Source organism: Scardinius erythrophthalmus (assembly GCF_964197995.2).
Source record: "Scardinius erythrophthalmus genome assembly, chromosome: 21".
Taxonomy (NCBI): Eukaryota; Metazoa; Chordata; class Actinopteri; order Cypriniformes; family Leuciscidae; genus Scardinius; species Scardinius erythrophthalmus.
This window is the reverse complement of record NC_138241.1, coordinates 27,365,506-27,380,626: the sequence shown is the minus strand read 5'-3', so window position 1 is coordinate 27,380,626 and position 15,121 is coordinate 27,365,506. Positions and strand designations below refer to the sequence as shown.

At 37.1% G+C, this 15,121-nt stretch overlaps 2 protein-coding genes across 12 annotated transcripts in view; one reads left to right on the top strand and one right to left on the bottom strand.

The window, feature by feature from the left end:
* cep170aa (centrosomal protein 170Aa) overlaps positions 1-8,880 on the top strand; it is a 41,355-nt gene extending 32,475 nt beyond the window's left edge. For 2 of the 11 annotated variants that reach the window (XM_081351171.1, XM_081351164.1), the window contains 7 exons: positions 2,281-2,521; positions 5,486-5,645; positions 5,733-5,909; positions 6,153-6,241; positions 6,669-6,762; positions 6,842-6,893; positions 7,107-8,880. In XM_081351171.1, the coding sequence (XP_081207297.1) occupies positions 2,281-2,521; positions 5,486-5,645; positions 5,733-5,909; positions 6,153-6,241; positions 6,669-6,762; positions 6,842-6,893; positions 7,107-7,360 (1,067 nt within the window). In that variant the 3' untranslated portion in view covers positions 7,361-8,880. Of the gene's footprint in view, positions 1-1,111; positions 1,160-2,280; positions 2,522-5,464; positions 5,910-6,152; positions 6,242-6,668; positions 6,763-6,841; positions 6,894-7,106 lie in introns of all 11 variants that reach the window. The other 9 variants (XM_081351162.1, XM_081351163.1, XM_081351168.1 and 6 more) reach the window with 8 other exon arrangements.
* Positions 8,826-15,062, bottom strand: dync2li1 (dynein, cytoplasmic 2, light intermediate chain 1). Its single transcript, XM_081351173.1, has 13 exons — positions 14,893-15,062; positions 14,626-14,758; positions 13,835-13,869; positions 13,680-13,749; positions 13,510-13,598; positions 13,194-13,374; positions 13,039-13,107; positions 11,717-11,794; positions 11,424-11,503; positions 11,248-11,318; positions 10,317-10,414; positions 10,113-10,205; positions 8,826-9,203 (listed from the first exon to the last, which is right to left on the bottom strand). The coding sequence occupies exons 1-13, from the start codon at positions 14,904-14,906 to the stop codon at positions 9,141-9,143; spliced, it is 1,074 nt and encodes a 357-aa protein (XP_081207299.1). The 5' UTR covers positions 14,907-15,062; the 3' UTR covers positions 8,826-9,140.
* Positions 15,063-15,121: the final 59 nt, after the last annotated feature.

Sequence of the window (15,121 nt, the reverse complement as noted above, 5' to 3'; positions counted from 1 at the left end):
TAGAAGTATGACTCATGTAGCTCATGCATGAGTGGAAATGCTACAAAAACCTTTGCTAATTGTAAGTTGTTCCTGCTAGCAGAAGCCAGTTGAAGTAAGGTAATTTGTTTGGGTGCCATATCTTCTTTTCATTTCAGATAAGTACTGAGTATGCAGTAGCGATGGAAGTCCGACAACTGACTACTCAGTTAGTGAGGTTGACTAGTTTAGCGATCCAGTTTGTTTTTAGCAGCAGGGCTTTAATTAGCATGTGTATAGCATGCTGCGTGATTTTTATTTCGTCAAATTAAAAATAGTTCCTAAAAAACAGTAATAGCAAAGGCCCCTTCACACCAAAGACTATAACCATAATGATAACTATGTGTAAAGTTTTAATAATATTTCTAAATTTAAATTCCCCTGTGGTAAAAATCCAGCTTTTAATGTTGTTTATATGTCTATGTGGTGTTTTTAATATTATTTAAGACAAACCATGTCCAAATTCATAAGTCGGCACCATTGTTGAGTATTTTCTAGTGTGAGTGGAGGCAGGGCTAATTTGCATATTCATAGAACCGCGTATCCTAAATGAGGCAAGGGTGTAGAGTTACATTCAAGCTATTTTAAGGCATGAAGAATTTTTTTTCAAGGAAAAAACGCTTAAATATGTCATTCAAATGTCAAATATGAGTATTAAGGAATAAAATGATTCACTACAGGTGGACTTTAAGAGAATAGCAAATTCCACAACACAACACAACAGACACAGATGAACAATAAAAACATTGTCAGCCAATGAGAATCCATCTGAAAAGTAGCTCGAGCATTTAAAGGAGCAGAATCAGTATATTGTAAGAAAGGGTCAGAGATAAGATCAATAACATCCATTTTGTAAATAGATAGAATTTACATTTCATGCATAAAGTCATTAAAATGACAGTTGTATGATGAATCTTCTACAGCCTATTAAAAACTGCAGTTGCTTAAAATGAGATGTTTAGCATTCAGCAGAATTTAGCAGTGCAGTTTTGTGATGTTTTATGTGGATTGAATCGGTATCATTAGTAATGTATGTCTGTAATTGTCTGTCTCTGCATGCTTGTGATATTTATAAAGATCCCATTTTACACAGAAACTCAACTTGAGCCTGAAAGTGTTCTCGCAGAGGAGGAGCCCATGGGTACTGTACCATCTCTGGGCTGTGTGTGTGTGTTGGGTTTTCATACAATGAAAATAGTAACTGAATCTCAGCATGCTTTTAAATGCCATTCTAGTCAATGCGTCATCTCTTTTTTTATATATTTTTTTTAATGCTTTTTTTTATCAAACTCAGCAGTGATGAAAAGGAGCTCAGCTCATTTGCTTTCCCTTTAAATAAACATTTAGAGGGAGATACATTTAGATCTAATATTCACGTGCTTAAGAGTATATTTGTAGATTCAGTGCTCTGAGGAAACTTTGAGAAATTAATGAATTATGTTAATAATAATAATTATGACTTCTTAGATGTTTGTCCTTTACTGCCACACAGTCAAAATCAGAGGAAAGTTGTCTCTTATGCTGATGCAAGCACTGAGCAATAAGAAATGAGGGTCAGCGGATGTTAAACACATTCCCCCTGGTGGCACAAAGTAAAACAACATGACAGCAAACAGCTTCACATGCGCAAAGAAAACATTCATCGCAGATGCGAGCGAGTTCATGAAGGACACTTGCGATACCAGTCCAGATCTTTAACCTCTAAAACATCAACTCAAATGTCTTTTTCATCACTTGCTAGTGTCATATTTTAGAGATAGTTGGTCAGAAAAGCTTTTCTGTTCGCTTTTAATAAGTTTGATACCTGCTGGGGTAACTGCAATATTAAGTGGTTTGTTTTAATCTCTTTATACATAATTTTGTTAAATACAACTATCTTTGCTCCATCCCCATTTGAAACAAGGTTTTAATGGGAATCATTATAGTGTATAATAAAGTACAAATACAAACTTTGCATTGAAACAACAACAACAAGATTGTTTTACAATGATAATTGAATATAATTATAACAGAATGTTTAGTTGCCATGCTAATAAAACCTTGAGCCAGTGGGGAAGAAGATCATTGCATCGTGTGATAGTGATGCAAGACGTTTGGAGACTGTGTTTGTAATACTGACTAAAATACTGATACATTAACTGTTTTTGAGGCCTTTTTGAAATGTGCACACCTCTAACCAACCCCCAATTCATATAGAACTTTATTACTCACTATTAATTGTATTTCTGCAAACATTTCAGTCATACCTCTCTCTCCTTTCAGCCAATAACCGGTGGAGACGGCTGCCTCCCGAATATGCCTCTACCTCTGAGGATGAGTTTGGCTCCAACCGGAACTCTCCCAAACACGTTCGCCTGCGGCCGGGCACCACCCTTCGCACCAGCAGGCTGGGCGTTCCCGCTCCGGTCACGACCAGCCCCGGGGGTCTCCTCCTCAAGAACAGGATGAAAGAACAGGAGGAGTACATACGAGACTGGACGGCTCACAGCGAGGAGATCGCCAGGTACTTATCAACTCTCTTTTAGTCTAAAAAAGTGTTTTTCTTAAATGCCCCACAGTTACTTGACAGAACATTGATGTTATGCTTTCTCCAGTCTGTGTAGCGCTAGAGTGGGGTCCATACAGTGCTTAATTTGAGCCAGTTTTTAAACGATCCGGCATTAACAAGTGCATTACATGGTGATAGTGTGATTCTCTATCCAATTCTCAGGAAAAATAAGTTAATATCGCCATTTTCCATATTCACGAGTAAAGCAGATGGTGTTTCTGATCAAAAGAGATCCCGAAGACGGAACTGCTAATACTAAATGATGTTTCATTAAACAAAGTTCGGGAGGAGCACGTTCAAATAATCAATCTAATCAATTCGTCATCAGTTACCACGTCTATCCTATCAGCATGAGAGGAAGCCTGTATATACACTCATATATATACACTACCGTATATATACACCTACATTCCTCGACAGTCTTCAGCGTCCCTCCACCACCCCGACTCCTCACTCTTGGCCTGTTCTACCACAGTCAGGAATACGGGGGGAGTACTCTGGGTTCGGGCCAAATACCGAGCCTGGAGCCCTCTCCTCGGACTGCACACCAAATACACATACCATTTATTCTATCTGACTTATTTGTAAGTGTGAACTCGTGAATCAGGATAGCGGGAGACAGGAGTTAGATCAGTCAGAATCAGCAATCGATGTCAGAGGTGAGAGAGAATATCACTGATCAACTAAATAATATTTGGTCTCGATGTAGCTATATGTAGTCAGGACCGTGCTCTTATAGTTGTGCCATCACCGTCTAGTGACGTCATTGTATGTTTTGTGTCGGTCACAGCGCCTTGTAACAGCGGCAATTATTCATTTACAAATTAAACACTGGGTCCAGGTGTCCGTTCTTCATACCTCGTTTAATACATCTGAGATGATTTGACAGATGCCAGATCTTCTAATTGTGATAATTGATCATAATTGATCACGATTTCTTCAAACCTTCTCTTGGCTGGAGTCAAGACAGCAATGTAATGACATCATATAATTAAAAAAAGGAAACGACATAAAATGACAAAAATTCTAATAGATAAATTAAATGTCTAAATGTTTTACAGACTTATTTCTGTTTTTCACGATTTCTAGTATTTGTACAGGCTTTACACTTCTTTCGATGTCAAGAGTAGCCTTTTGTAATGAGCAATTCATTTAATTTTACATGTGAAGCAAATAAAGCTTCTTAAAGGTAAATAACATTTCTAATGGCACTTTTTGCATTGCATAATTCTTTTTTAAGTTATCTACATGTCATGTACTGCATCAAGCCACCCGTATAATGCTGTCACCAGTCAAATTAATGCACAGTTCATACTAACTGTATGTAATGTGTGTAAGCCTCCAATAATATTATGAGATAATTATTCCCTCATGAATAAATCTCTCACTGAGTAAAAGTGCCTCTATTATAGACTATACAACATTATAATTCTTATTATTATTATCATGTATATAAAAACCTATTTCCATTTATATTTGTAATGATTCATTTCCCTGGTTCAATAGAGTGCTCTTGTAAGAAAGCAGCAATGGCTGGGACTGACTTTCACTTTTTTAGTTCAATGTTTAAAATCTGTGTGGAAAATGAATGGGTAATATACAAAAAAAAGTGGGCAGTCACCGTTGTGTTACATGCGGGCACATAGTCTGTTATCTCAGGAGATATCCTCATATAGCATTAGTCACAGCTGGAACTGCAACAAGAGAGACTGTCTTCAAATCCACTGCTGCAGGGCACACAGTAATATAACCTGATCACATGCTCGCTCTCTCTCTCTCTCTCTCTCTCTCTCTCTCTGAGAGAGACTGTTTGCTGTCAGCCATTGTTAATTTGAGTTAACAAAATAAAGCAAGTAGTATAATTCAGCTGATCATATGATCTCAGCATGAGGTGTCCCACTTAATGTTAAACAGCTTTTTATTAGGCTAGTAATATGACTGGGGTCTTTATAAAAAAAAAAATGCAAAAGTACTATTCAGACTGTTCTATGTGTAAAATTAGTTTCTATGTGTTGATGCTGTGTGAATTTTACATTTTTGTTGAACAAAAATGACACATTGCATCTTTAACAATCCATAAACTGTATGCCTCATCAGCCAAATTTGTGATCTGTTCATGTAGCAATACTGCCACCTTATGGTTATTCTAAAACCTCTTTCAATACCATAAGAATTATCAAAACGTATACACAACAAATGTGTGAGTCTATCCTAGATGTGTTTAGCATGTTATATTATATACACTACCATTCAAAAGTTTCGGGTCGGTACGATTTTTTAAATGTTTTTTAGAAAAAAAAAAGTCTCTCATTCTCACCAAGGCTGCATTTATTTAAGCTAAAATACAGTAAAAACAGTAAAATTGTGAAATATTATTACAATTTAAAATTGTAATTTAATATATATATATATCAGAAATCATTCTAATATACTGATTTTCTGCTTCAAGAAATGAAAGAATTTATCATTAATGTTGAAAACAGTTGTGCTGCTAATATTTTTGTAGAAACTGTGACGAATGAATGATAGAAAGTTTTTTGACATTATAAATGTCAGAATTTATGTTTAGAACAGCATTTATTAATATTAACGATAAATGTCTTTACTGTCACTTTTGATCAATTGAATGCATCCTTGCTCAATAAAAGAATACATTTCTTTTTAAAAATTGTAATGACCCCAAACTTTTGAACGGTAGTATGTCATGTTAATAATAATGATACTTTTATAAATGTTGCATGTGATGCATGTCATTCATACAGTACATTCATTTGGAATGGGATTGCATATGCATGTATTGATTAGGGCCTACCTAATGTGAGTTTGTACGTGTCATTTGCATGATGTGTCTGTATTTGTGCACCCCTAGTTTCTAGACACCCATCTGAAAGTTTACAGGTTATTTCCCTGTGTGCGCAGGATCAGTCAGGACCTCGCCAAGGACCTGGCTATCCTGGCACGGGAGATCCATGACGTGGCCGGCGAAATCGACTCGGTCAGTTCCTCCGGCACAGCACCCAGCACCACCGTCAGCACGGCCGCCACCACACCGGGCTCCGCCATCGACACCAGGGAGGAGGTACAACTTGCTGCAGATTCAAGAGGTTTATTCGTTTGCCAAGGTGCTTGTCTTAATAAGTTTGTCGTTATTTCTCCGTGTCTTCAGCTGGTAGAGAGAGTTTTTGACGAAAGTCTAAACTTCAGGAAGATTCCCCCTGTAGTTCCCACCAAAGCCTCAGAGATCAATGGCAAACCAGTGGAGCTTCGTCCCCGGGCCCCGGACAGCCTGGACCCTCAGGCGGCCCTGCGCAGACGTACCTGGAACCGGGATGAGGTGAGACCGGTATGAATGAACCTCTTAACTTAAACACTACCCAATCTTGAATACGTTTGATGAAAGATTCAGCACTCTTCTGGGTGTGTGTTCACTTGAGGACATCTTGTTCAGTTTAACTTGGTGTGTACTGAGCGGTGACATGAAAACTGATATGATGTCATTAAGATTCATTACCTCTGTGTTTTATCGGCTGGATGTTGTTTGTTTGGTAACGTATTGATTGACAAGGTCCTGCTGGTTCTTTTGCAGGCGGTGCTAGACAGTTTATTGCTGACGTCGGTTTCCCAACTGTCTTCCAAAATCCGACAGTCTGTAGATAAAACTGCCGGCAAAATCAGGTCAGTCATGGAATGAAATGTGTACAGTGTTGCTAATCAAACCAAATTACATAAAGAGACATTCTATAATTGCTGAAAATATTACAGAAATCAGACTTAGCAAATCCTACATTAAACCTGCCATACTAATATTTTTTTTTCTTTTTTTGAAAAATCATGACAACTCTCTGAATAATTTTAGCATGTTATTAAAATATGGCAATGCTAATGTCTATTTAGAGTTGTTATGACTATTTAAAAGTTGAGCAAGCTCTCTCATCAGCAATCAGCTTGTGCCACAATGATGTGATTGCCTGCAGATTGCATGTAAAGTTTTATTACCCTGTGCCTTATAGAGTTTCATGACCAAACTGTGTGTTTGTGTGTGTGTGACCTGTTCTGACATTTAAAAGGATTTTTTAATGTTCTCTTATTCACTATTTTAAAGGATATTGTTCAAAGACAAGGACAGGAAGTGGGATGATATTGAGAGTAAACTCTGTCTGGACAATGAAGTACCGCTTCCCAAAACTACAAACAAGGTAAGTTCATTAATGCTGAATGTCTTACCGTAATTGATGTTGATCTGTACTTTTTCTAATCATTCTTTGTGCCATTTAGGACATTTCATCTATACTAACAGAGCTGAAGAGGGTAGAAAAACAGCTTCAAGGTAAGACTTACACTTAGCTTCTTCTTACATGTCTACACTACGTTCAACAGCTGCACAATGGAACTAAACTTACCTTGCCTTAATCATCTAAGAAGTGCTGTATTATTATTTTCTAGATATTTAAATAACTTCTTACTATTACATCAGTCAACTCATGATGAACAAAGTATTCATCACATTGACACTTTCTGATGTATTTGTCTATCCCTGCAGTTATAAATGTCATGGTGGACCCTGACGGAACCCTTGACGCTCTGACCAGCCTCGGCCTGACCAGTCCTACCACCCCCAAACCCAGAACCAGCCCTGGCTCTCAGAGCCTATGGGGACCCCTGCCCAGTAACGGAGCCCCCCAACCACCACCAAAAACAACCATAACCAACCCCAGCCAAGAGAAACCCAGTATGGGACTCAACTTAAACCGCACACACCCCACAGGAGAGGAGAGTGCCATCGCTAGCAAATAATCTTTTAGTAAACTGGACTAACTACATACCGTAGCTTGTTCCTGAATGGATCTTTTGTGTATGTATAATGTAATTATTCCTATGTGCCCTTCTACAGGATTCTGTACGAGGCGTGTTTGTCGTTTTACCCTGTAGTGTATTAGTTTAGGATCACACCCGTGTATCTGGACTGACTGCTTGGCTCGGCTAAGCGAAACCGCACCAAAACACACACAGCTGCATGTGACAGGAAGCAAGTGGCCATCCAAGCCCTTTGAACTGCCAGACGTATCCCCCGTGAACGGACTAAAGCAACTCCAGTGCCTGTCTGCTCTCCTCTGAGCTCACCTTTCTGTGTTCTGCACAGTGCAACTACCCAGTTTACCAAACTGAATACAGCAAACTATGCGCAAACTCAGTCATTTCTATTTCAAATTTGTCTATTTAGATAACTGGAATTTTGTGCATTCAAGCTATTCTAAATTAGCTTAATAATAATGTTCTTGTTTTTTTTTTTTAATGCAAAGACTTTGTATCATTGGAGGCTGAAATATCCACTGAAATTATTTGCATAATTTTGTAGTATTCGAAACATAAAGAGGGAACTTGCAGACGAATGCATGGCATGCACTAATGGAAAACTGCGCCCTGGCTAAATGGTTTTTCTCCGTTTTGCTCCTTCGATCAGCACTGTTGATCGCTGAATCAGCCTTATGACTGTAAGCGCGTGTGTGTACTAACATTCTGCATAGACGGACATCTATGATACTTGCTAGCCTTCTTTTCATGATAATGTTCCATGTCTCTGTGTGCGTTTACTGTTTACCCATTTCTTTCCTTCTGCTGCTTGTCTGTATTTTTAGGAGGATGTTGGAGTAAACCTGAACCACGTACCCGGCCTTTCTTTAGGAGCCCCGTAGGAAGAGTTTTTCTGGCATATAGTGTAACTGTAGACCTAGACAATAGGGCAGATAGGTACCAGACAGAATACATCCAGTGGGCTTTTTTTGTGTTTTATACATGTATAATGTCACTAAGTGCCCAGTATTCTCAGCTAGCTTACTCTTTTGGTTTATAAGGATGAAAAGACTTGATTCATTGTGCTACGGTTTCATTTTGCACATCAGAGGAGTAATGTGAAATGGAATGATTCAGAGCACAAAAAGGATTATGACACCACTACATCTCACTGTACTCACTACAAGATGCCTTTACAGTGGGACGCCCCTGACAGAAAACAACCTGTGTGTGTCCGCCGCTGTATGAGAGGGTGGAACGGCAGATAAAGTGCTTGGTACATAGATTTTCCCAGTGTGGTTTACACATTGTGTATCATATCAGTGTTTTTTTTTTGTTTGTTGTTTTTCAACTTTTTAATGTATGGTTTATTTATTTTTGTTTCTTTCAATTCATTTAATTGTTATGGCACTTTTTTTTCTTTTTACATAATTTTGCATATTCTCAGTAAAGGGGGGAACAGCATATTAAATAAACATTTTTGTTTAATTCCGAAGCAGAGTGGTGTTTTCGGTTTAAATAATTTAGGGAAAATGAAAAAAAAAAGATTTCAAAATACAATCAATTTATACTGATCTGCAAAAGGTAAAAATAGACAATGTAATTGCCATTATATACAGCATTATACATATATATATATATATATATATATATACAGTATAAAAGATGGTGTCATATATTATCCTTTACTGTACATAATGGAAACATTATTTAAGTCCATGTGGTACAGTGCAGTAAGTTAATGCTGAACCTGCTGGTCTTTTCAGGGTTTTTTGAATGAAATCTATGGATCCAGAGCCAAACTTTTCCAGGACTTAGCTTGTTCTCTCTTGTACTGCTCCAGCTCCTGAGAAAAGAGACAAGAAAAAAGATGATTATTGCTGTGCAATGTGGTCTCTGACTTATTAAATACATGTGTGTGCCTGATATTTCATCAGTCAGATTGAACCAATTAAAATTGGGCTTTAACTGAAGTGCATTACATCTAGATGTAATTACATCTCAGTGTTGTTAAAAAGTTAACAACAGTTAACTGTTTTCATTATGGAAATAAATCTGAAACAACAAATATTAGATAAACTTAAATGAAAATTTGAAATTTTGCCTTGGCTGAAATAAAAATAAATATACTATATCTTTTTTTTTTTTTTTACAAAAGCACATAAAATTGCTAAAAACTGATAATTAAAAAAAAGTTTTTTCAAAATATGAATAAATATAAAATAAAAAATCCTAGTAACACTGATCTGGATTTTTTTTTTTTTTTTCATATTTTAACATACTCTAAACTTAACATGAAGCATGTTTTACAATGATAAATACTACAAAAAAAAAAAAATGGTTCAAATGGTTCTCTGTGCAATTGTCTCTCCTAAAAAAAATTATTAAATAACAAGATTATATATATCAAATTGTTGTAGTTCATAAAAACATGTTTTACTCTATAAGTTCAGGGTATGAAATAAGTGTCACTTATATTGGCTGATTGCAATCACTTGGTAGTCAGCAATAACAGTCTAAATCAGAGCAGGTGAGAGGCTACTGAAGGGCAGCGGGTGTGAGGTGCAGGGTAACGTTCAGTCATATACAGCACTCTAAAGTAAAGCAGGGCATGTATCATTCTGGAGGATCAGTTGATGGTACAGTACAGTATATTACTGGAGGGATTATAAACACACAGGACTAGAGGTTACTAGAAGACAAATATCTGAATGCTGTGGTGATCTTACAGTGGCAGTAAGCATGTGTCTTGTACCTGGTCTTTCTGGGCTCTGATTGAGTCTATTAGGGTCTCACTGTACTGGGGGTCTTTGGCAGGATCTTTCAGCTCTTTGTGTTCTTTGGTGTTCTGAAAAACAAAAATGATCGGGGTCAGACAGACATTTGATATTAGAGTGTGAGTGAGTGTGTGTGTGTGCGTGTGGGCGGGGAATATTTGATATACAATTTCAAAAAGTACCTCAGGTGGGAAAACCTTTTCAAAAACTTTCTTCCAAAGGTCTAAGGGGTTTTTGGCATGTAGGCTCCCGATATCAATCTCAGAGGAAACAGGGGGACCTAGAGGATGAATAAATCAATGCAAATGAGAACTTTAATTTTTAAATTTAAATTTAAATTCATAGGTAATACTGCATATTTAAAGTGAGTAAGTGGAGGCGGGGCTAGTTTGCATATTCATAGAAGCGCGTATACTAAATGAGGCAAGGGTGTAGAGTTACATTCAAGCTGTTTTAAGGCATGAATAAAAATTTTTCAAGGAAAAAAAGTGTCATTTTAGTGATCAAAGATGAGTTTAAGGGATAAAATTATTGACTACATGGGGACTTTAAGATTTAATCTTTAAAAAATGGCACCATTTTAATATGACGTTATAAAAACTGCATAACATGTATACATGTATATAATTAAAAAATATTGCTTAGTTGAAATATACATTCAGTTCAAAAGTTTGGGATCAGTTTAAAAAGAAACTAATCTTTTATTCGGCCAGGACGTGTTTAATTGATGAAATGTGTCAATGGAAACATTTATAAAAATTCTATTTCAAAATGAAATTGTTCTTTTTAACCATCTATTCATCAAAGAATCCTTAAATGCATCGACAAAAGCAGCAACATTGATAATAAAAAGAAATGTCAGCTTAAACAAGAATAAAATACATTTTAAAATATATTCAAAAAGAAAAATTTTAAATTCTAAAAATATTTCACAATATTACTTTTTTTTTTTTTTTTTTTTTTATCAAGTGAGTATAAAAGACTTTTCAAAAACATTAAAAAATCTTGCTGACCCCAAACTTCTGAACGGATGTGTATATTAAATATGGTGATTTAAGATGCATAACAGCTTGTTTGACATCAACCAAAACAACAGTAAAATGCATATCTTACCAATCTGACTGAGAGAGTCTGATCCTGCTGGAACAGCCAGAGGTTTACTGGGGTCTGTAGAGATTGACTTTCTAACAGAATAGAAGATCATTTCTTTTTTTATAAAAAACAACTGAACTTCATGAATGAAGAATATCTCAATTTTAAAGTGCATGAGAATAATGAAAGCTTCATACGGTCTTTCAGTCCCAAATGCCAGCTGATTAACAAAACTCCTGCTCTTAGACATTGTGGCTTCTGACTTGCTGCTGGTGAACTATGAAGAGACAGAGAGCATTCAGATACAACGCAGACCATAGACAGAAAAGCTGAACAGTTGACTAAGTTAAAGCTGGGTTATGCCACACAAGGGTAATGTCAGTTCAGAGATCTTTTTTTTCTAAAGCTGCACATTTCTGAAAGTTACATTGCATTAACATCCTCAAACTGTGATAAATTCTGAAATACTTTAACAAGAGTTCAGTCTTACGATTAATGACGCTCCATAGAAGTGGGCTAAGAAGCGAAGAGTCTTACAAATCACCTTCCTCTTCTCTGAATCAAAGTCCTAGAAGGAGACAGGAGTTCAGCATGAATGAGACTCTTGAATATAACAGTTTGGTTATCATTATTCTAACAATTTTTTGTTTACTGGATAACCTTAAGACATTTTCCTCAATATTTACTAAAAATGAGTTAAAAAATCCAGCTTTGAATTGTTAAAGGTGCAGTTAGCAATTTCTGAGAAACACTGTTGAAAGTGGATTGGACCAAGCACCACAACACACTTGTGGCCAATCAGCAGTAGGAGGCGTGTCCACTTATGATAGAGGAGGAAAGAGAGTGAGCAAGATGGGATTTGAAGAAAGACTGTAGAAAGAGAGATGGCTGAGAGAGACATTACAAAAGAGAAAAGCTCAGAGGAATATCAGTGGAAAAAGAAGGGTTATGATCAGGCAAGAACTTTAGGACCAGCATTAATAAGCTTTCTAACGCTGGAGAGACCTTAGAGGAAGGCCTGAAAACGGATGCCGAGGTTGCGTTGTTTCTGCTCCATACGTGAGTAACATTGGTTTTGCTATGTTTCACAGAACCGAGATATGCTATCTAATGTTAGCTATAGTAATGGCTAACAGGATAGTTTTGAGTGTCATGGAGCTGGAGTGCTGCTGGTGTCTAGTTACGTGTCGCCAGACTTTCAGACTGACGGCAGAAGGTCTGGACTCCATAGCATCTTTCATTGGCCAAGGAATGCCCAGAAGCCATCTGACATGTAAAGCAACCAATCACAGTTCGCTTTGTTCCACGTCATGTTTAGGGGCGTGAAAATGTAACGTTTATGTCTCTACAATACTCAATTAAATAATTCCCACCCAAGGCATACGCAAAAGTATGAGGCCTTACGATAGTGTGTTGTTGCCATGTCCAACAACACACAATTTTCAGCTTCTCGTTTACACCCGAGAAGCTGAAACTTATGGTAAGGGGCAGGACATTTCTGAAACACCCTTGAAGTGGTCGACCAATCACTACACACTGGTCCAGCCAACCAATTAGAGCACACTGCGCTTTTCGCAAGGAGGGGCTTCGTAGAAAACGGAACTAAACAGACTGACTGTTACTGACAGACTGGGAAGGAGGTGCTGCAACAATGCAAAATATGTGAAAAATAATGTTTTTTGAACATTCAAACATGGAAACCTATTCTAGTAGACTTTGTGAAAGGGCATAATATGGCCTCTTTAAAAAACAGTTAGCAGAAACCAAGTACTCTATTCTGAATCTGAACATTCTAATGCAGTGAAGTTTTACCTGAAAGATGTCAAACTTGCTGCCAATTATGAGAAGCGGAACAGGAAAAGGGCTGATGAGCTCTCGGTCCTGTTGAAGAGAGACCGTTTCATGTAATACACACTGCAACATAAATGCACACACTCGATTTAGAGCAACTGTGTGATCCTCTCTACCGGATAGTCCTTGTGCAGGATTCGTGGGACTCGTTGTTTGCCTGATCTGGATTCTCCTGTCTTCTGGAGTACGGCACACACTTTTTCCACCTGACTTCGAGCTGATCCGAGCAGCCTTTCCATGGTCTCCCACAGAGCATTAGGTTTAGACAGATCCAGAACAAGTACTGCAGATAAAGAACTGAAAAAAAAATAATTGTACCTCATGTTTGCAACCACATTTTCAATTGATTTCAAATCCCAGGAACATACTGGAACTTAAAATGCTCTCTCAGATTACCATCCTGAATGAATGCACAGTGTCTGTGAGTCTAACCTAACATTGTCAGCCGTGATGGGAATCTGAACGAGGTCCGATAAGGAGATTCCCCCTCCCAATTCCCACAGATGTGCGATGTCTTTAGGCTGCAGAGAAAATAGACAATTATCTAGCCAAATGGAAAATCAGTTCCCATAAAGAACTAAAGACTGCACTGAAGCCCGTACCGTATTATGCCCTCTTGCTCGTCTACCAAAAGTGTACTCCAGTGCAAGAGTAGGTTTAGCTGCCTCATCTCTGGTTTAAAGGGAAAAACACAAATCTGAGGAGACATGAAGACTCTTAAAAACTTCAAATGCACAACATGACACCTCGCACTTACCTGTCAAGAAACCGTAGTAATATCGTTGTTTTGCCCTGAAATATAAGGTCAAATGTTTTGTATTTGTGTGTTGTTGTTTTCTGACAATAGAGGCTAAAATATTTTCAAATATTTTATCCTTAAATTATTAACATGACCAAAACTTAGGTTTACTTGATTATCCATACACATTTCTTTTAGTCATGTTAAAATGTAAGTATTAAATATGATGCAATGTGTATTTAATCATTGTTTTGCATTGCACAACAAAACTACAGAGCACAATGAACACTGCAGAGGTTTGATCATAAAACCAAGCATCATCTTGGTAAGACATTATATCAAGTGATATAGAGTGACAACTGATATTTATGCATTTCATGTAAGTAGTCTGTTATACTGTTATAAAATTCTCATTGATTTACATTTCAAGCTTTCAGAAATGTATCCATAAAAATAATATAGGCAATCCATTTAAATATTAGCAATTGCAAATTGAATATGTTTGCTCAGTTTGAGGCTCTGGTTAATACTGAGTTGTTTTTTCATCCTTGAGTGTGAGTTACATATTCCTCACTATATCATACAACTGTATACGAGCCATAAACGCCTGATGCATAAAATGACACAACTTTTGTTTATATTTTTAGTAAATTTTTTGTCTAAAGTTTCAATAAACTGTTCCATTTAAAAAAATATATATATTTCCTAACTATTATTTTATATGTCAAGCGTTACAGGGTTATTTTTTTAACCTGTTTTCGAGGTTAAACCTCAAGACCATAAACAGTAGTGCTATATTGTAGGCATACCCCTGCTTTACTCCCCATGAAGAAGACTGTTCTCTGTGTGAAGAAGTGTGCGTCCTCTTCAGCATCCTCTTCATCAGTCCTGTTCTCCCTGCTGCGTACTTCCGCTGCAGCAACATCCCATAATGTGTCCGAACTACGAGACAAAATCATCTGAATAGTAGCATATGCTTATTTAGCTCCATTCTTCCTCATTTGGGTAGCTAGTAAGCTAGTCAACTTAAACGAGGAGTAAATAAATGTGTGTAAATAGCCCAACAGGCAACTTACTTTATTTTAGGCATTATCACAAGTTGTGTTTTTAAAATCCTCTACATCAAAGAAGCGAGTTTAGATAATAGTCCTGTACTGGTGCCTCACAGTTTTGTGTTACGACTAAAAAAAGAGGCGCTTGATTACCGTTGCGAGGGGTAACGTCACCGTTTGATGACGAAGCACCTAGTGCACTATGGGAAATGAAGTTCTTCTTTATACTATTTTTTATACTGCAGTGTTCGTA

Excerpts from the sequence above, each read along its gene's own strand:
- dync2li1 (XM_081351173.1), bottom strand. Across the intron at positions 13,750-13,834 it reads TTACTACGGTTTCTTGACAG|AGATGAGGCAGCTAAACCTA; the intron begins GTAAGTGCGAGG and ends CCTTTAAACCAG. Across the intron at positions 10,206-10,316 it reads AAAAGGTTTTCCCACCTGAG|AACACCAAAGAACACAAAGA; the intron begins GTACTTTTTGAA and ends TTTGTTTTTCAG.